The sequence below is a fragment of the Sphaerodactylus townsendi genome, linkage group LG06 (assembly GCF_021028975.2).
Source record: "Sphaerodactylus townsendi isolate TG3544 linkage group LG06, MPM_Stown_v2.3, whole genome shotgun sequence".
In the NCBI taxonomy this organism is placed as follows: Eukaryota; Metazoa; Chordata; class Lepidosauria; order Squamata; family Sphaerodactylidae; genus Sphaerodactylus; species Sphaerodactylus townsendi.
In genome coordinates this window covers 115,922,144-115,943,691 of record NC_059430.1, presented here as the reverse complement: position 1 = coordinate 115,943,691, position 21,548 = coordinate 115,922,144, and the positions used below count along the sequence as shown (strand labels likewise).

The 21,548-nt window shown below is 48.1% G+C and overlaps 1 protein-coding gene across 1 annotated transcript in view; it reads right to left on the bottom strand.

Moving 5' to 3' along the window:
- Positions 1-21,548, bottom strand: part of NPHS1 (NPHS1 adhesion molecule, nephrin) — a 58,578-nt gene that overhangs the window by 33,741 nt on the left and 3,289 nt on the right. Inside the window, exons 3-11 of the mRNA XM_048501640.1 lie at positions 20,801-20,992; positions 17,197-17,319; positions 14,740-14,871; positions 13,631-13,712; positions 11,309-11,412; positions 5,980-6,101; positions 4,239-4,410; positions 838-995; positions 133-274 (exon numbers count right to left, since the gene is read on the bottom strand). Coding sequence (XP_048357597.1) covers positions 133-274; positions 838-995; positions 4,239-4,410; positions 5,980-6,101; positions 11,309-11,412; positions 13,631-13,712; positions 14,740-14,871; positions 17,197-17,319; positions 20,801-20,992 — 1,227 coding nt within the window. The remainder of the gene's footprint in view (positions 1-132; positions 275-837; positions 996-4,238; positions 4,411-5,979; positions 6,102-11,308; positions 11,413-13,630; positions 13,713-14,739; positions 14,872-17,196; positions 17,320-20,800; positions 20,993-21,548) is intronic.

The window sequence follows — 21,548 nt, the reverse complement described above, 5'->3', positions numbered from 1 at the left end:
TTTGGGTGAGGACTTTCAAATCTCCTACTGCTTGATCTTTTTTTAACTGGAGACACCGAGGACCGAACCGGAGACCTTCAGCCTGCAAAGCAGGTGTCATACCACTTAGCCTCAGCCCTATCCCATGCTTACATAGTACTTTCAGGGTGACACTAGCCTTCTTGGCATACAGGACGGCTTCATTGAAGGCCTCGCAGGTCAACTGTAGGTCATTGTCTTCTCGGAGTGCTCTGTAAGTCAGGTTAGAGACAGAGATCTTCCCACCGTGAGTTCCCTGCAAAAGGTAAACAATCTTCACCTGGTGGTTTAAGCAGCCTGCTTTCGCACAGGCCTCAACTCCAAAATCTTAACAAGGCCCAGTTTGTACTGAATTCTGGTACCTGGCCTGAATAGCCCAGGCTAGCCTGATCTCATCAAATCTTGGAAGCTAAGCAGGATCAGACTTGGTTAATACTTGGATGGGAGACCCAAGGAATACCCAGGTCATAAAGCTGAGCCAGGCAATGGCAAACCACCTCTGAACGTTTCTAGCCTTAAAAATCCTACCAGAGGTTGCTATGAGTCAGACGTGACTTGACGAAACCTTTCACCACCTGAATACTTCTGATACAATACTTAAAACACCCTCCAAGCAATATGAGTTAATTCTCCTTGCCCCGAAAACCGCTCCTGATCAATCTTCATTTTGATGAATGAGAGCTTGTAAGGCTTGCATGAGAGAATTTGCTGGTGGATTGCGTCCTACATGTCAGACGCTCAGAGTGGTGCCCCAGGTCCACCTCCTGAGATGGTATCTCCCCTTGCCTCGTGGTAGGGCCACCTTCTGGTCCCTCTTACCTCAGAGATGCTGACTTCAGTGGCGTTGAGTTCCCTCCAGCCCAACCACCAGCGCAACTGCACAGGGGGGTTGCTTGAGGAGGTGGAGCAGCTCACAGAGACCTCCTTATTTTCTGGGGTGCTGCTTGAACCAATAATTTTCACCTCTTCAGGAAAAACTACCAGCCAGAAATGTGTGCATGAGAGAGAGAGAGAGAGAGAGAGAGAGAGAGAGAGTCACTTAGTATTTAAAGCCCATCCTCATTTGAAGCCCATCCCCATCCTTAGTATTTGAAGCCCAACCCGAATAGCTTTAAAAAGGGTTTGGACAGATTTATGGAGGAGAAGTCGATCTATGGCTACCAATCTTGATCCTCCTTGATCTCAGATTGCAAATGCCTTAGCAGACCAGGTGCTCGGGAGCAGCAGCAGCAGAAGGCCATTGCTTTCACATCCTGCATGTGAGCTCCCAAAGGCACCTGATGGGCCACTGCAAGTAGCAGAGTGCTGGGCTAGATGGACTCTGGTCTGATCCAGCAGGCTAGTTCTGATGTTCTTATGTTCTTATGTTCTCATAACAGTTAATCCAATGTTTGTTTTCAGGAATGTACAATGTGTCTTTTTAGTAGGGTGGCCAGGTCATCCCTAATCACTAGTGGAGGATGTGGTGGTAGAGTTGCCAGATCCAGGTTGAGAAACTCCTAGAAACTTGGGAGTAGAGTCTAGAGGAGACAGGGACCACACTAGGGTACAATGTTGAAGAGCCCACTCTCCAAAGTATCCATTTTCTCCAGGAGAACTGATTTTTGTAGTCTGTATGTAAGCAGTAAGAGCCCTCCTCCTGCTAAGGGGTGCATTGATGGCACAGAGGACCAAAAACTGTCATAAGAGCAAGATACTGCTCCCCACAAAATGGATGCCTCTCAGAGGGTTTTGGGATCCACCTTGTGTGTCAAGCCTGGGCAGGAAAGCGGTTGGGTGCTGATTCTTTCCCTAGTCCTAAAGTGTTCCTGGCTGGACAACGGGGCTAGCTAATCTCCACTGTGTCACCCTGGTGACTTAATCAGTGCTCCAAACAGATATTATTTACCATATTTGCACCCACCACAGCAATCAACCAGTATTCAGAATAGCCCAGGCCAGGGGTCTGCAACCTGTGGCTCTCCAATTGGCCATGCTGGCAGGGGCTGATGGGATTTGTAGTCCACGAACATCTGGAGAGCCGCAGGTTGTAGACCCCTGGCCCAGGCATTCTCTTGGGTCCTGATGACTCATCAAGCCTCTCCTATTTTTTTTATTGGAACCCAAGAAAGCAACCAAATTTTTGTCACTGGTTTTCCTGCCACTTTACCACCCCAAGACCCATTTGGGGATATAAATATTGGTTCTTTGGCTATTCATGGTGTCCAGACCTAGTGTGGTCCCTGTCTCCTCTAGACTCCTCTAGACTGTGTTCTGGATCTGTGCGTGCACCCCCAACTTGCACATGGGCTTTTTCCTTTGCTCCTGGAAGCGCTGGTCGTTCTCCTCTTCGGCGTTGCTTTCCCTGGGCATCCCTTCAGGATTGGGCATCCCTTCAGGACCCAACCAGCACCCATCTCTGAAACTCTAGGGGGGATATGATTGAAGTCTATAAAATTATGCATGGGGTAGAAAATGTTGACAGAGAGAAATTTTTCTCTCTTTCTCACAATACTAGAACCAGGGGGCATTCATTGAAAATGCTGGGGGGAAGAATTAGGACTAATAAAAGGAAACACTTCTTCACACAATGTGTGATTGGTGTTTGGAATATGCTGCCACAGGAGGTGGTGATGGCCGCTAACCTGGATAGCTTTAAAAACGGCTTGGACAGATTTATGGAGGAGAAGTCGATTTATGGCTACCAATCTTGATCCTCCTTGATCTGAGATTGCAAATGCCTTAGCAGACCAGGTACTCAGGAGCAGCAGCAGCAGCAGGCCATTGCTTCCACACCCTGCATGTGAGCTCCCAAAGGCACCTGGTGGGCCACTGCGAGTAGCAGAATGCTGAACTAGATGGACTCTGGTCTGATCCAGGAGGCTAGTTCTTATGTTCTCATGTTCTTATGTTCTAATTTCCCTTTTCTGTTAGTCAGCTCTTGTATGCTTTGTGTGTGTGTGTGTTCACTGCTTAAATATATATTTCTTATTTTACTATGTTTATTCTTTAATAAAACCATATTTTAATTCTACAGCTGACTGCTCATCTGAGCGTTTCACCTAGCACCATCCCGGTATACGTAGGCTACTGATCCCAGTTACCTCCCAGTAACCTCCTCGCTCTTACTCTCGCTGTCTCCAGCTAATTCCCCCCAACTGAAGTGGAGTTTCAAAAGTAACTTCGGGACCGCATTACCCCATACGTCCCAACTCGACCTCTGCGTTCGGCAGAGGCCAACTTACTGGAGATCCCTGCCCCCTCAATGATGCGGCTGGCCTCCACTCGGGCCAGGGCCTTTACGGCTCTGGCCCCTGCCTGGTGGAAAACTCTCCCTCCAGCTGTCTGGGCCCTGCGGGACCTTGGTGATTTCCGCAGGGCCTGTAAGACTGAGTTGTTCCACCGGGCCTTTGGAGATACCAGCCGTTGAGTTGTGTCCCCCCCCCGCCCAGGTCATGGGTCCCTAATACTATTGGGGCCCATTATTGAGACCCATAGGTCCTAATACCATCAGGACCCACTGCCTCTCTCTCCTCTCTTTAGGAGGATTAGGTTTAGGTGGGATGCCATCTTAGGATAACTGCTGTTTTTATTATATTTATGGAAGCTGTATGATGATTTTATGTATGGTTTTATGTTGTACACCGCCCAGAGCCCTTCGGGGATGGGGCGGTATATTAAGTTAAATAAATAAATAAATAAATAAATAAATAAATAAATAAATAAATAAATAAATAAATAAATAAATAAATAAATAAATAAATAAATAAATAAATAAATAAATAAATAAATAAATAAATAAATAAATAAATAAATAAATAAATAAAAAGCTGGGACTTCCAAGCTCCCATCCCACATCATCTTTGACAGACAGACAGATAGACAGAAGACATCATCTTTGTCCATACAGCCCCCAATGATCTCCAGCTCGGTTGTTTTGGGTTGTCAAAGGGGTTCCCTTTTCTCTCTTTTTCACCAGCCGAAAAGTTAAATGGATCCAGAGCAATGTAGATTTTTTTTTCTCCCTTCTTAGTCTGACTTCATTTTTCTGTTCCAGCAAAAGTACTTAATTCTGGCTAGCCGGGCCATTTAACAACCCTAACTAGAAACAGGGATGGGTGCATGCTGAAGGAAACTGGAGGAATGGGAATGGGAATCTGAAAGTGGAGCATGGTGAGAATCGGGGCAAGAAGAAAACAGAACCACCAAGACAGGTTTGGCAGGAAATGTTCAGTACTCACAGACCACTTGCAGAGTGACGCTGGCCTGCAAGGGAAGGGATAATACTTGGTTCAAGGCCTGGCAGGTCACCGTGGCGTTATTGTCTTCTGCTGTTAGGCTGAGAGGCAAGGAACTCCGGGACAATTGGCTTGTATCATCTGTCTCCCAGTTGGTGGAAATGACTTCCCCGTTCTGCAAGACACAAGGCGGATAGTTGCTACCTAAGGAATAATAGCCACTGGGTGGAACTTCTTGGGCGGGGCTGTTATTGGCCAAGCAGGAAACTCGGTACTAAGTTTCTTCCAGCCATTGTAGTCTTCCCCACGTGGTGACAGTGGTGGGATATGTTTTGCTGTAAAGTCACTCCGCACAGTGTCTCCATGCCACTGCTAGAAATATCCAGAATCCACAAAGGCTTCTTTCAAACAGCTTCCATACTGTGGAGTCTGATGGCATATGTAAGGTCAGCCTTTCACTTCTCGGAATGTTTGTGAACATTCCAGTTGCTGAAGGGGAAGTACCAGTGATGTGATGTGTGGAAGAAAGTGAAATGGGAGGGAAACGAATTGTGAGAGGATTGTTTCCTGTTGGCAGAGGGGATGGAAACGTAGGAACCTAACAGAGGAAAAGACTCAGGAACCTTGAGAGCACAAGAAAATAATGCATGAAGATCAGAGGTGACAATTGGGATTTAAAGAAAATATTATCAGAGTATGGAGAGGGTTGAGTAACCAATGACAGAAAAGGAAGTGGGATACATTGAAGGGGACAAGAAGAGCAAAGAGAAACAGCAATTGGGCTAAAATGTCACAGCTGTGTGCATTGTGGGTAGAACAGGTAGAGAGTTAAGGGGAGCCCAACTGGGCGAATAAGCTATTTGACCTATGGCAGTTTCATACGCTGGTCTGAAACAGCCTGTCAAAACTCTGGCTATTCATTTTGGGATGGTTGCTAAGACGATCACAAGTACCAAGTGCTGCATACCAAGAAGTACTGGTGTCCAATGCACAAAATACAATACTGAGTGTAAAGGTGGTGTCCAAGTACACAACGGTGTCCACTGATGTTCTCTCTAGTATCCACTTCTTCCTTCCCCGAAACATCTCTTCCGCAAACCAAAGAATTAATCCTGGCTTTCCTTCACCTGATTGGAATAGCCTTCAGAAAAGCCCAGGGGGAAATAATTGCCTCAGAGATACCCAGTCAGAAACAGCTGCCTCTACAAATAAGAGGATCTCTGCCTTGGGACTTCCTGTGTGATTGGCACCACGGCAGCCATTTTGTGATGGCACACACTACCTGTTGTCACAAACCAAAGTCTGTCCCACATCACCACCACTGACACAAAGATCCATTCTGATGAACTGAGGGCATTTTTGTTTTCAACAGGAGAGTCCCTGCTGTTTTGTTCTCTGTGCCTAGCAGCTTCTGGAGCAACTTGAAATCTACTTGGCATCCACCACCCGTGGAATCGGATTAAGTCTGCATTCTGAGAAAGCTACAGATGGCAGACTTCGGGCTCTTCCACCATGCCCTGAAACATCCTTGTTTTCTCTCTTCCACCCACTTACTTTTAGAAACATCTGGCCTGATGAAAAGAAAAGAATGCCATGGCACTTAAAAACTTGCATTCGCTGTATTGATATTCTGGATGGCTCTTTATTAAAAAGTGGGGGGCTTGCATTCCTGCTGTGCTTTTAAAAAAATTGTTAATGGACCAACCACCTACAATTTTGGTCAACCTCAAGTTCTCCCCCTCACCTTCAGCCACTGCAGGGTAGCTAGAGGATTTCCACCAAGAGAAATGCAGGTCAGCTTTAGCTTGTCTTTGGCTTTGACTACGGAGCCCTCATAGCCCAGGATAACGGGAGCATCAGGTGGAACTGGCAAAGGAAGTAAGGATGGGGAGAGATTATTTATTCATTATTTCATTTGTACCTGTCCCAGCGTGGCGTAGTGGTTAAGAGCAGGTGCAGTCTAATCTGGAGAACTGGGTTTGATTCCCACTCTGCCACTTGAGCTGTGGAGGCTCATCTGGGGAACCAGATTAACTTGTGCACTCCAACACATGCCAGCTGGGTGACCTTGTGCTAGTCACAGTTCTTTGGAGCTCTCTCAGCCCTACCCACCTCACAGGGTTTTTGCTGTGGGACGGGGGAGGGAAAGGACTTTGTAAGCCCCTTTGAGTCTCCTTAGAGGAGAGAAAGGAGGGATATAAATCCAAACTACTACTCCTACTACTTCTCTTCTTCTTCTTCCTCCCAATGGAGACGTAAAGTGACTTACATGGTTCCACACTAGTCCATTTTATTTCTCACAACAACTCTACCAGGTAGGTCAGGACACAGTGTGTAACAGACTTCCCTCTGTGATACACCTCTGAAGATGCCAGGCGAAACATTAGGAACAAGATGAACATTAGGAACAAGATGAAGATGCAGGCGAAACATTAGGAACAAGGTCTACCAGACCACGGCCACAGAAAACCCACAACAACAAGAGCAGGTTTCTTTCTTTACAAAAGCTGTAAGCAGCCTGTCAACATGACTTGGTTTGTATTTTATTGAGGCAGACCTTCATTATGCTTTGTTGCAGATAATAAATAATTTTATTTACTACTTATTTAGATCCACCTTTTTCCTGGGGCTCACTGTGCCGTTCATGGAGCTTCTGAGCCGTTTCCAGTGAGGGACAGATTATCAGATTATCATACTTGCTTAGCTTCAGCAGGCCTGTCACATCACAGGTCCTCAGACCATCCAAGGGTGACTTTGGGCCAGTCACAGTTCTCTCAGAACTCTCTCAGCCCCAACCGCCTTACAAGATGTCTTTTGTGGGGAAGGGAGGGCGATTGTAAGTCACTTTGAGACTCTTTAAAGGTAGAGAAAAGTGGGGTATAAAAACCAATGCAGCTTCTTCTTCTAAAGATAATTATACAGCAGTATATTGTCGAAGGCTTTCATGGCCGGAATCACTGGGGTGCTGTGTGGTTTCCGGGCTGTATGGCCGTGTTCTAGCAGCATTCTCTCCTGACGTTTCACCTGCATCTGTGGCTGGCATCTTCAGAGAATCTGAAGATTTCCTACTATCAGATCCTCTGAAGATGCCAGCCACAGATGCAGGCGAAAGGTCAGGAGAGAATGCTGCTAGAACACGGCCATACAGCCCGGAAACCACATATACAGCAGTAGTTTGGTGGTGGAAAATGCCCTCAATCAGTGGCATTCCTGCCTAGGGACAGGGGGTACCCTATGTCCCCGGGCGCCCCCCATTTGGTCACGTGGGGGGCACCACCATTTCAGGGTCGTTTGTGTGATTTTTAAATTTTTTTAGTGTTTTTTACGTTTTGGCCTGCAGGGGGCGCATTTTTAAGGCTAGCAACACCACATTTTCAGGGTACCATCCAGAGACTGACCTGATGGTACCACCCAAGTTTGGTGATGTTTGGTTCAGGGGAAGCAAAGTTATGGACCCCCAAAGAGGGTGCCCCCATCCCCATTGTTTTCAATGGGAGCTAACAGGAGATTGGGGCTACCCATTTGAGGGACTATAACTTTGGTCCCCCTGAACCTAACTTCACCAAACTTGGGTGGCATCATAAGAATAGTTACCAGATGATACCCTGAAATTTTGGTGTCACTAGCTTTAAAAATACACCCCTTACAGGCACCCCAAGAAAGTTGCCCAAGATTCTTTGTTTTGCAGTGACTCTGCTCCATTGTAGCCAATGGGGAATTTCTGAGGCAGGCTGCACATTTTTGAAGATAGAGGCACCAGACTTTCAAGGTGGCTCAGGAGGCCCTCCTGGTAATAGCATCCAGGTTTGGAGACCTTTGCTTCTGAGGGTTCAATTTTATGAGCCCCCAAAAGGCTTATTTTGTTTCCACGCTCCTGCACATGAAAGCCTGTGGGCTGAGTTCTCTCAGAACTCTCTCAACTCATCCCCCACACACACACACACACTCCAGAAGCAAAGCTCACCAAGCTTGGATGCTATTACCCAAGACCTCTTGGAGCCACCTTGAAAGTCTGGTGCCTCTATCTTCAAAAATGTGCAGCCAGTGCTTACACACTCAGAAATTCCCCAGAATCTGCCAGGCTCTTCAGCAAGTTCTGTGGTGGGAAAAATTACTTTTCCCACCATAGACTTCAATGGGGCTTTCTGTTATGCCCAGATGGCTCTGTGGTAGAGGTTTCAATGGGAGGCACTGTGGTAGGGGTCTTGCTCTGAGTGGGGGCATTTCCTGCAGGGCTGCTGGTGTGAGTCTCCTGAAAGGAACCAACCAAATTTGCTAAAATGCTGTGGGCACCAAGTTGAAGGTGAACCTGATGCCCACAGCATTCGGCCATCCCAGGCAAACTTTAGTGCCCCCACCCAGAGCAAGAGCACTACCACATTGCCTCCTGGAAACCTCTACCACAGCGCCAGCTGGGCATAACAGAAAGCTCCATTGGAGTCTATGATGGGAAAAATAATGTTGAAGAGCCTGGCAGATTCTGGGGAATTTCTGAGTGTGTAAGCACTGACCACACATTTTTTAAGATAGAGGCACCAGCCTTTCAAGGTGGCTCCAAGAGGTCTTGGGTAATAGCATCCAAGCTTGGTGAGCTTTGCTTTGTTTTGCAGTGGGGGGGGCGAGTTGAGAGGGGGGGCGAGTTGAGAGAGTTCTGAGAGAACTCAGCCCGCAGGCTTCATGGGCAGGAGCATGGAAACAAAATAAGCCTTTTGGGGGCCCATAAAATTGAACCCTCAGAAGCAAAGGTCTCCAAACCTGGATGCTATTACCAGGAGGGCTTCCTGGAGCCACCTTGAAAGTCTGGTGCCTCTATCTTCAGAAATGTGCACCCTGCCTCAGAAATTCCCCATTGGCTACAATGGAGCAAAGTCACTGCAAAACAAAGAATCTTGGGCAACTTTCTTGGGGTGCCTGTAAGGGGTGTATTTTTAAAGCTAGTGACACCAAAATTTCAGGGTATCATCTGGTAACTATTCTTATGATGCCACCCAAGTTTGGTGAAGTTAGGTTCAGGGGGACCAAAGTTATGGTCCCTCAAATGGGCAGCCCCCATCTCCTGTTAGGTCCCATTGAAAACAATGGGGATGGGGGCATTCCATTTGGGCATCCATAACTTTGCTTCCCCTGAACCAAACATCACCAAACTTGGGTTGTATCATCAGGGCAGTCTCTGAATGATGCCCTGAAATTATGGTGCCGCTAGCTTTAAAAATGCCCTCCCTGCAGGCCAAAAAACACCAAAAATACACACACACCCCAGCCCAAATACCTTGCATTCACATTTGTTCATATTTGGGCAGGACATAATCAGACACTTTTTGTCCAAATTTGCCCAGATTTGCCCAGATTCCGGCTGAATCTGGTATTTGTTTCATCTAAATCTCCAACCCTCAAAAGTGATGTTGTTTCAGGGTGGAGGAGAATCCACCCCCAAACAGCATCACTTTCAATTTTGTTTTAACTGGGGACCCCAGATTCTCCCTTTAAGGTAGATTTAAAAGAAGAATCTGAGCTCCCTAGTTTAAACACCATTGAAAGTGATGCTGTTTGGGGGTGGATTCCACTGGAGGTGTTTTGTGAGAGATGATGCTGATATTTGTTTGGTAAATGTTTTGCTGGGGGTGATTTGTGAGAGATTTACATGCTTAATACCCACTTGCACTGGCTTGGAGTTGTTTCTCAGGCTAACAACCTACCTCATGGGGTTGTTGTGATTAGGGAATTAGGAAAAGAGTTGGTGGGGAGAGAGCCATGTATGTTTTGCTGGGAGTGGGAGGTGTTTTGTGAGCTGGTGCAAAAAATCATTGTTTGTTCATGGTGGGGGAGGGTGGCCGCCCATTCGCGGGTGGGGGGGGAACCAAACTCAGGTTTTGTCCCCGGGCTCCAGTTTGCCTAGGTTCGCCCCTGCCCTCAACGCACAACCAAGTTATGGCAAACTCCATAGGGTTTCCAAGGCACGAAAGGAACAAAGGTGGTTTATCATTGCTGGTCTACATGTATCAAACCTGGACTTTCTTGTAGGTCTCCCATCCTAATACTAACCAGCGTTGACCCTGCTTAGCTTGTGAAAGCTGACTAGCTTGGGCAACCTTGGGCCATCCAGGTCAGTGCAATGGTACTCTGTCTGTGTATTATCTTCTTAAGTAAAACACATGGCTCCCGTATTGAGAAAAAGTGGGGGGGGGGCTCTATTATATGTTCCCTTTGTGGAGGAAGCTCCCCCTATTGTCGAGAGCCAGCCTATAAATCTCCTGAATAAATAAGTCAAAACTGGTCTTCCTGCTTCATTATTAGTGTCTCAAAGGTAGACAATACTTTTTTTTTTGAAGAATACATCTTTTCTCCTTTCAAATGCTAACAAGAAAGCAAGAAACCTGGTTTCAAACTGCACTATTCTGAAGTCCAAAACCACCCACGTCGTTTCTGCCTTACTGTTCCTTTTGTGCTTTGGAACGTTTTTGAATAGATCTTATTTTCTCTCTCTCTCTCTCTCTCTCTCTCAGAATGGTGACATGCGTGTGACACACTCCAGGTGGAAAGGCCTGCACTTATCCCATCCACACAACGATCCTGCGAAGTGGCTTTGGAAGGTGGCCAGACCGCAGCCCAGGGATTGGTACCAGGCCTTTAATAACCGAAAATGCAGCAAGAAATAAGTGCTACCCCTCCCACACATTCCCAGCTCCTCACAATTATCTGCCTCTTCTCCCTACCTTTGGTAACAAGCGAAGATTCGAATGGCACCTACCTTCTCTCTCCCTTTTTCTAAAGAGCCTGCAAACCTATTCATTTGCTTGTGCATTCCCCAGATCACCTTGTTAATGCTCTCTCTCCTCTTGTTCCTGGGAGTCTCTGTTTCTTTTTCTTTTCCCCTCTTTAATTACAACTGCCCTGGATAATATCCCTCGTCCTCCTCCTCCACCTCTCGCCCTCCTTTTCCTTCTCCTCATCCCACTTCCTTTTGTGTTTGCTTTTTTTTATTAGGTTGTAATAAAAGTTTCCTGAGTGTGCTCGGTAACCGGTATTATTAGGTTTCCTTGTCAAGGTCTGGCGAGGCATTCAAAATTACTCACACAGGATATTCATGGTGAAGCCGGTAACCGCTGGGATTAAAGAGGCTGAGTTTGAGGCTCGGCACAGCAGCCATTTCCTATTGTCTGAGCTCTGGGGGGTGATCCTGGAAAGAAAAGCAAAGAAGAGAGAAATCTGGAGCAGGCCGGCATCAAAGGGCCCGTCCTAGATGACAGGATATTCTGGTTGGGTCCCTCGCTGTGCAGTCCAGAGCTGGGATCAGTTCTTGGCATTTATCTATATAAGAATATTTTTGTCTTGTAATTCTTCCAAGGAACTTGTGGCGACATAGAAGGCTCTGTCTTCCCCATCTAACACTTACAACAACCCTGTGAGGTAGGTGTGGTTTAGACGTAGTGGTTACCCAATGGAGAGACCAGATTTCCCACTACAGTGGGCAACTTCCCACTTGCAACCTCTGCAAATGGTGGGGGAATCATGTGATTCTGCAACATCACTTCCAGGCAGTAGCGTAGGTGTGTGTGTGTGTGGACATACTGTGCATGAGCCCCTGTAGGGCGTGGTGAGGGCATTCTGGGGTCGTGGCTGGGGCAGGGCAGGGTCGCAGGGCGCACACATGCCCTGGGTGCAGTTACCCCTTGCTCCGCCCCTGCTTCCAGGTATGTACCTGGAAGTGATGTCACAGCATTGCACCACAGTCTAGGAATTTCCAAGAACTCTACAGTAGAAACAAGAAAGCTTTAGGTAGATCCCTCACAGGACACCAGTTTCTGATGTTTCCAACTCAAAAAAAAAACTCTTATCACCCAGGGAGTTTCATGACTGAGTGGGAATAGAACTCGTCTCACAGATATTAGTTTGACATGGTTACTAATGCAAGATGCATCCTGATATCAGAATAAGCACTAATTCTTACTTGTAAGGTCCTAAACAGCTTGGGGATGGGATCCTTGTGGATCGCATCCTCCCAGCCTACCAAGCAAGAAACATCTTCCTCCCAAACCCTGTTCTCTTTCTGCTGTTTCCTGCCAAGGTGAAGCAGGCAACTGCCCGTGATGTTTTTTGAGTGACGGCACCTCACCTTTAGAGCGGCCTCTCCCTTGATGCGCATAGCTCCTCCTGTACTATCTTTCACCCAGCAGGCCAAAACATTTCTTTTTAACCCAGCTTGAGGGGTTCTATCTGTTTTCGCTGTTCTATGGTTTGGTTCCACCGCGATGACTTCTTTGATGACTATCCTTTGAGGTTACTTAGCATTTGCTTTGTTTTTCTGCCCTGGTTTGTTTTTAATGGCTTGTTTGGGTTTAGTTGTATTGTTTTAGCTGTGAGCAGCCTTGAATAGGCCTGTGGAGCGTCGCATGTAACTTCTCTAAATAAATAAATAAGACGGGGTTACAAACAGAATTCTGAGCGGGTAACCCAGAAAATGGGATGACTCACACATATGTACATTACATGCGTCGAACTACTTTATAGGATCTCCTTTCTTCACATAATGGTGTTGCACAGGCTGGCCGCGATCGCTTCTGTTTCTCAGTTTTGAAGTGCTCTTCAAATAATTGACGCGGGTTGAAAGCTCAAATGCTCGCTGCTACTGCGGCAAACAGCAGCAGGAAAAAAAATGATAAACAATGACTTCATATCAATCTAGAAATCATCAGGAACTCTATAGTTTCACCATAGAGTTTCCAGAGATTCCTAGAGTGACATGATGTCACTTCTGGCTTTTTCCAGAAGAAACATCATGGATCACCCAGCAACCTGGTCCCCGTGCCCCTGCCTCCAGGTTCCTGGTAGTTGCTAAGCACGGCCTGGCAACTCTGTCTTCTACCAACTCAAAACCAACATATCCAGACCACACTACTTCAAACAACATAAACATTAATACAGTGGTGGGATCCAAAAATTTTAGTAACAGGTTCCCATGGTGGTGGGATTCAAACTGTGGCATAGCGCCAATGGGGCTGGGCAGGGCACGATGGGGGCGTGGCCGGGCATTCTGGGGGTGGGGCATTCTTGGGCGGGGCTGTGGCAAGGACGCAGCCACTGCGCCGGTCCTTGGGCAGGAAACGAATGCACGCAGGCGCAGGCTGCCACGCACGCCGGTGCACCTCCTGCTAGACTGCTTCAAGTTCTGCATGCTACTGCTGAGAGGAGGGGCGTAACTAAGGCAAAAATCACATGTCAAAATCACCAATTAGTAACCCCCTCTCGGCACACACAAATAATTAGTAACCTACTCTCGGGAACCTGTGAGAACCTGCTGGATCCCACCTCTGCATTAATACCAGCAACTAGGAGTAGAAGCACTGATGGAGGGGAGTAGGTGTATAAGACATTCTCGGGACTTTTTTCCTTTTTACCTCAGCACTGCCTCGGTGCTGAAGAGTTTGTCTTGAGATCCCGGCTGGGAGCTAGATTCAGCATCTAGCACATTGTCGTCACCTGAAGAGAGATAAGAAAATGGCTGAGGAGCACGCAGGCTTCTTCAAAACACTCCTGACAGCAGCCCTCAAAATTTGACCCGCCAGGGGACTGAGCTGAAGCCAAGCAATTCATTGCTGAATTGGTTTCAGCCATTTTTGAGTTGGGAGGCAGAAATCCAAACGGTGTCTTCTTCATGCCAAAGAACATGGAGCACAACCTACAGCGGTCCTCCATAGCTCGCTCAGAACTAAGGGGGTTATTCCATATGTTTCTATCTCAATAAGCCTGTGAGGTAAATGAGGCTTAAAGAAAGTGACTGGTCACAGCCCGACACTCTAGCACAGTTCCTGTTTGTTTCAGTCAGGCGGTCGGGGGGGGGGGGGAGCTTCCCAAAGGATTGTGTCCAGAAATATTCCTCATCTGCCCCCTTCAGCAGCATCCAAAAATATCCTCTGAAAAACCATTCCCGGGGGATTGCATGAGGGATGAATCGGAGAAGGGGACTGGTGAAAATTCTTCCCTGACTTCTGTTAGCAAAAATTACCACAAGATCCAAGTCGATCCACATAAAGTAAAGCAATTCTCTCTCTATGTGTTTGTTGTTTCCACAAAAATCTATAGGGATGTGGACACCTTTACCCCTAGTACTCTCACCCCGGCAATAAAAACCTGGGGCTTTTTCCCACTTTGGTTGTTTCCCCTTTGCTGCGCGCTACTCTCTTCATTTCTGGCATGCGCCCGGGCTTCCCCACGACCCCAAGCTCTGCGTGGGGTCATCAAAAGGCGCCGTGTTGAAGAGTGCCAGGAATGACGGGCGCGGAGGGGGCGCGAGAGCGGCAGCTTCGGGGGGCTGCGTTGTCACCGCCCCTGTAGTGGGGAGTGCCGTGGGAACCCGCGCTACTTGAGGAGAGTAGCACGCAGCATAAGGTAAGTGGGGAAAGGCCCCTGGAAGCATTGTCTCTGCGTCTTCTCGTCGTTCAGGGATGGAGTGACTCCATCCAAAATCCCACTCGGGCAAGGAACAGAGTTACATCAGCCCTCCTACCCTTGCTGAAGGCAATCTCTGCAGCAGGCCGGGCATCCTTCACCTGGCAGTTCACGGTGTACTCCGTGCCAGCCACCCAAGTCACGGTGCTGTTGGCCAAATACTCTGTGAGGAGCGGCATCTTAGGGGGTACTGTGAGGAAAATAAACCGGTGTGACTTGATTGTAGCTGAGGGATTGAAATACATTCCTGTCAATGTGACTGCTACAAAACATATGTACTTAGCCTGCTATATGTTACCATGCTGTAAGGGGGCTTCTCTCCTTTCCTCTCCCTTTCACAAGCTTTGTAGATAACTTGGCTTACCCCTGGCACCTTCCCCTCCCATGGAAAAAGGGATGGTTCTGTTGGCTCGTGGGGTTGGAAGTGCAGGTGGCTGTATCCAGTGGTGGGATTCAGTCAGGTCACACCTGGCTGAATCCACCTGGCTGCTCTCAGGCGTTAAAACCCCGGAGCACCCTTTCCCAGGGGAGCGAGGGGGCTTTCAGAGCAGCGGCGGTGGCAAGGCCCCGTTGCCCCCCCCCCCACTCCACATGAAGCTCCTCCGCAGCAGGTGAGTGGGGAGTGGGGGCGCAGCGGAGGAGCACAGCAGGGTGGCACAATCTAGTTGTTAAATTATTAGAATTCCACCACTGGCAGTATCTGTTGCTGACCTTGGGGTGCCGTGGCATCAAAATAACTCTCACAATCTTTGGGAAACTGGGAAAGGGGGGATAGTTTCTGAATAAAAAGGGGGGGGCAAAAGACAGATTAATCAGAACTGGTTTCTTGCAAGCTGGGTGCTTTGTTACATTTCCAATAAGCGCTACTGATCAAAAATCCAGAGACTCAAGGGTCGAGACCTAACACCAAGTGGACAATGTACATTTGAGACTGCTTCTCTGGTTCCAGCACAGAAGCATTTCCACAAGCCATGTCTGTCGATGCAACTTTCGGTCAATCAATCGACTGAATGCATCAATGAAAAAAAACCCACCTGTTTGTTGACTGAAAAGGTGCCCCTCATTGAATGAGCAATAGTTGTTCGAATCTACTATGGCAGTGATGGCGAACCTATGGCACGGGTGCCAAAGGTGGCACTCGGAGCCCTCTCTGTGGGCACGCGCACACAGAATTAATCATGTGGGGGCCGAAAATCACCCCCCCACACACACAGACACACATCTAGGCTGGCCTGGGCCACTGAGTATGACGTGCGCGCACCGTGGTGAGCAGGGAGGACTCGGCTGGCGGGCCTGGTGCCTGTGCTCTGGGTGGCTGCTGCCTGGGGGGGTGGGGCACAGAGGAGGCAGAGATGCTAGAGAGGCACAGAGCGGTGCGCACGGGACTTGCTGGAGGCTAGAGCAGGATGGCCCCTGCTCAAGCAGGTGAGGAAGAGGGAGCCAACCGTTTTTTTCTAAACTAAAACCTCAGCATTCAGGTTAAATTGCCAGGTTGGCACTTTGTGATAAATAAGTGGGATTTGGGTTGCAATTTGGGCACTCGGTCTCAAAAAGGTTCGCCATCACTGTACTATGGTGATGGCAGGCACCATCAAGGAACACAGTTCTGCCTCACTTCACCTCACCATAGAGCTGTGTTTTCCAACCTTTTTGACATCATGGTACCCTTGACCTCACTCTTCATATCTCACGGTACCCCTGCCATCCTCCCCCCACCTTCCCCTCCCAGGGTGAAGGGAAATACGGGGTGGGGGTGGGTGGGAAGTGGCTGCAGACCTTGGGGCAGGCCCTGCCCTCTGGGCCAGCTCCATATCCTTGCTGGTGCCAGCGGGAGACACCACAAAAGTGAGGAGGGCCAGAAGTGTTGCCGCGGTACCCCTGGGACTTGCTCATGGCACCCCAGGGTACCACGGAACCCTGGTTGAGAATCGCTGCCATAGAGAGAATGCCTCTTTATTTATATCCCTCCCCCCCCAAAAAAATCAGGATGCTTTTATATTGCCTTTCCTCGCACTGCTCCCTTCAAAAACAAAGTAGTCTGAAGGCAGTGGCGATAAAACACACACCTGGATCATGTACAAAAGTGTTTGCATTTCTTCAAAAACATTTCTTTCACCATAAGCAAATTTAGGCAGATTTAATTGAACTGATTCGTCAATTAACACTCCTATAAAGAATCAGTGAAGGTTGCCCTCCTAGGCCTACTTACCAAGGAGGACATTTCTTTGAACACAGCGGGACTTAACTTCAGAAAAATACACACAGTTTGGGGATAAATGGGGATGCATTAGTAGACAGACTAGACTGGGCGAGATAGAACAGAACAGAACAGAAAAGAATAGATGGCTTTTGAGGAGAGATCTGGAGAAAGAGACAGGTGGGTCTATAAAGATAAAAAAACAGTGTGGCGGGGTCTGAGGCTGTTTCCGAACTACTCCTAAATAGGATGGACTAAATAGGACGGACTGATTTGAAGAACGGCAGGGGACATGGTCAGGTTCTTTCCGGTCCTTACCGAGCACGGTGAGTGTCACTCTGTGAGAGATGACGGCACTGCTTTTCTCAGAGGGCCCCACCTGGCACTCATATAAGGCATCGTCTTCCAGCCGGCTCCATGTTATTTGAAGATTATACTCCCCTGGCACACCCGTAGACAAAGAAGAAGAGTCAGGATTTATACTGCACTTTTCTCAACTCTAAGGAGTCTCAAAGCAGCTTACAAATGGCTTTCCCTTCCTCTCCCCACAGCGGACACCAGGGGCGTAACGAGGCAGCCCTGGGCAAACTGTAGCCCTGGGCAAAACCTGAGTTGGATGCCCCCACCCCCACCCCCACCCCCATGGGCGGCCACTCCACCACGATCAATTTTTTTTTTTGCACCAGGACATTGGTGCCTGCAGGGGGTGCATTTTTAGACATTTGGACAGCGATACAGAAAACTCAGTGCAGAACAAAGATTCTTGGGCAAATTTCTGGGATGTCCCTGCAGGGGGCGCATTTTTGGATGTATCGGCACCAAAATTTCAGGGTATCATCTGGAAACTGTCCTTATGATACCCCCAAAGTTTGGTGCAGTTTGGTTTAGGGGGTGCCCCATCCCCCATTCTTTGCTAAGGAGATGGGGGCTACCCTTTGAGGGTCCATAACTTTGGAGCCCCTAAACCAAACTGCACCAAACTTGGGGGGTGCCATCATCTCCAGATGATACCCTGAAATGTTGATGCCAATACATCCAAAAATGCACCCCCTGCAGGAACATCCTAGAAATTTGCCCAAGAATCTTTGTTCTGCATTGAGTTTTCTGCATTGCTGTCAATGGGGGTTGCAGGCTGGGGGGGCACATTTCTGAAGGCACAGTCTCAAAACTTTCAGGGTCTCATCAGTAGACTTCCCTAATGATACCCCCCAATTTTGGTGCAGTTTGGTTCAGGGGGGCCCAAGGTATGGACCCTCAAAACTGTAGCCCCCATCTCCCATTAGCTCCCATTGGAAACAATGGGGGATAGGGGCACTCCCTTTGGGAGTCCATAACTTTGGACCCCCTGAACCAAACCTCACCAAACTTGGAGGGTAGCATAAGGACAGCCTCCTGATGATACGCTGAAATTATGGTGCCGCTAGCCTAAAAACCGCGCCCCCTGCAGGCCAAAAATGGAAAACCACTAAAATACCCAAAAACGAACCCAGCATTTTGATGCCCCCCACAAGGTGATGCCCTGGGGAGCTGCCCACCTTGCCCAATGGGCATTATGCCAGTGGCGGACACCTTGTGAAATAGGTGGGTGTGAGAGAGTTCCGAGAGAACCATGACTACCCCAAGGGCACACAGCAGGCTTCATGTGGAGGAGCAGGGGGAACAAACCTGGTTCACCAGATCAGAGTCCACCCCTCATAACCACTGCACCACGCAAGCCAAAGTGACATATCCTTGCTGCTTGTCACACATTATTTTTTCAGTCTGGGATGTATTTGAATCTTCCATTAGACTTGTTGCATGACACAGCTTCAGGGCAGCTGTTGCTTCCATCCAATCCAGAATATAACCCTACAGACCTGTCTCCCGACTTGCCTGATACGCTTGGGGACTTCTCCATGACCTTGGGTTTACTGCTTGGGAGCAGAATCTGGTTTCTAGTGGTGACTTCAGCAATACAAAAATCTCATTTTATCAGCAAGAAATAAAATAAGTTTCTAGTCCTCATCGTTGTAGAGCAGTGGTGGTGAACCTTTGGCACTCCAGATGTTATGGACTACAATTCCCATCAGCCCCTGCCAGCATGACCAATTGGCCATGCTGGGGTGATAAGGAGTATAGTCTACTTATCTGGAGATAAGGTTAACTCTACTATTATAAAGCTAAATAGCAGTTCATCTTGCCTCTCTCTGCCAACTGCTTTCACTGATTTCATCCTGACAAAACAGCACAAATGCCTTTTCACCCATCTGAGTTCTCACACAGTCCAACGCAGTTCCTTGCTATCCTTGCCATGCAACTATTTTGCTTGGAAGGCAGTCATTTAAATCATTAAATCAGTCACAAATTTTAGGGATCAGACTGAAATGAATGCTAGGATTTAATACAATCCTCCCTTGTCTACATAATCCTCAGCAACGTTCATGATCTCCAGGGAGGTTTATGGATGCTGATCTCTTTGGAGCAGCAGCATTTTTGCTTGTGTTCCATTTTGCAAAAACCTGATGCAAACCCTTTCAGCAAGCGTTTGGCTAATTCAGAGCCAAACTGAACAGACTTGGAAACGACTCACGTGATTCCCACAGTCAGACCACATTTACTTGAACTCACAGCTAGTTGAACTGTCAAATATATTTGCCATGAAATTCATAAGAACATAAGAACATAAGAACTAGCCTGCTGGATCAGACCAGAGTCCATCTAGTCCAGCACTCTGCTACTCACAGTGGCCCACCAGGTGCCTTTGGGAGCTCACGTGCAGGATATGAAAGCAATGGCCTTCTGCTGCTGCTGCTCCTGAGCACCTAGTCTCCTAAGGCATTTGTAATCTGAGATCAAGGAGGATCAAGATTGGTAGCCATAGATCAACTTCTCCTCCATACATCTGTCCAAGCCCTTTTTAAAGCTAATAGCATAGACTGGGGTGGACATAGCGTAGACTGGGGTGGACTGGCTCTTTAACTTATAGGAAAATTCCCCAGTGCACCAAGGGCAAGTTGAACCAAGCCCCAGCAACTTTACCCGAGCCTCTGGAGATTTGTGGCACAGTCCCCTCATCAGACATGGCAGGTGCTAGCAGCTCACCAGCTGTCTCCTCCACACTGCTTCCATTTTGGGGGGTGATGAAGAGGCTGAACTACACCCCATTGTCAGCCCCACTGATCTGTGTGGCCTTATAGTATTGACTTATAGAACTGCAGGGCCCACTCAGGTTGATTGTACATTGCATCGATCTATTAAAATAATGATAGATCTAATACAGGAATATTGAAATATCAAGGAATATCAAAATAACAAGCCTCTCTGTCTCCTGACACAGCAGCAGCAAGAAGTGTGTGAGAGTGGGGAGAGAATATCAGTTCTAGGACATGGTCCCCTTCTTCAGCAGAGTGTGATCCAGGGACTTGCTTTGCCTCTTTCATTTGGGGGAGAGGGTTATTTTTGGAAAAGGGCTACAAATTGACATAGGTATAGACTTTTTATGGGGTGGGTTCGGTGAATGAGGGCTTTCGGGCTGTTCCATTCCATGCATTGTTTCAAGCAAGCCGGACATGTAATGGGAGGGGTTTGAACCTGATGAAAAAAAACCCTTACCTATGTCCCTGGCTACAATATCAATATAACAGCAATGTAAAGGGTTTAACAAAGCCAGCAATCTTGCAACTACTGGGTGTGATGAGATATGTGCCTTTAAGAGCGAGCTGATGGGCAGAGTGAAGAGAACCAGGAACTGAGTTCGGCAGGCAACCTGTACAGCAGGTAGTGAGGTGCCTCCTTGTGTGTGAACAGAGAAATGCAAGGAGACCTCACCACAACCCCACTGCTCAGAGAAGAGCCCCAAGAAAAGCGTTCAGACAGAATGGCCCTCTGTTTGACTTGTGCTCCAGTAGAGTTAGGCACAGGCCAATTTCCCCAAAGGTCTCACCTCTGCTAGGGTCTCCCACCAGGCTGTAGCGGGGGAATCCGGGGATGTTGCGGTCGGGGCCGAGTAGAAGCCCATCTTTTGCCCACTGCACGATGCCAGATGTGTTCTCCGCCTCACACTTCAGCAGAGCTGTTTCTCCTTCGGAGATGACAAGATTCTCTGGCTCCGCAAGGACGGCTCGTTGAAGATTCTCTGCGTGGCAGCCAGGAGAAAAGAAGCATTTGTGACACTCAGCAGCTGTTGTGGCTCAGCAACTGGCTACTTCCTGCATGCTGGCGACACCGAATGTCTAGTGCTGGATTACCAGAAAGGAAACACCAGATCCCAAGAACATAAATGATCAAACTGGACTTTCTGCATTTGGATCAAACTGGATGAGGATCTGGAAGCAGCTTACATCTTTTTTCTCCATTTCATCCTCACAACAACCCTTTGAGGTAGGTAGGCAGAGAGAATGACGAGGAGGAGGAGGAGGAGGAGGAGGAGGAGGAGGAGGAGGAGGAGGAGGAGGAGGAGAAGGAGGAGTAGGAGGAGTAGGAGCAGGAGTTTGGATTTATATTCACCCTCTTTCTCTCCTGTAAGGAGACTCAAAGGGGTTTATAATCTCCTTTCCCTTCCTCCCCCCAACAAACACTCTGTGAGGTGGGGTGGGGGCTGAGCGAGCTCCAAAGAGCTGTGACGAGCCCAAGGTCACCCAGCTGGCATGTGTTGGAGTGCACAGACTAATCTAGTTCCTCAGATAAGCCTC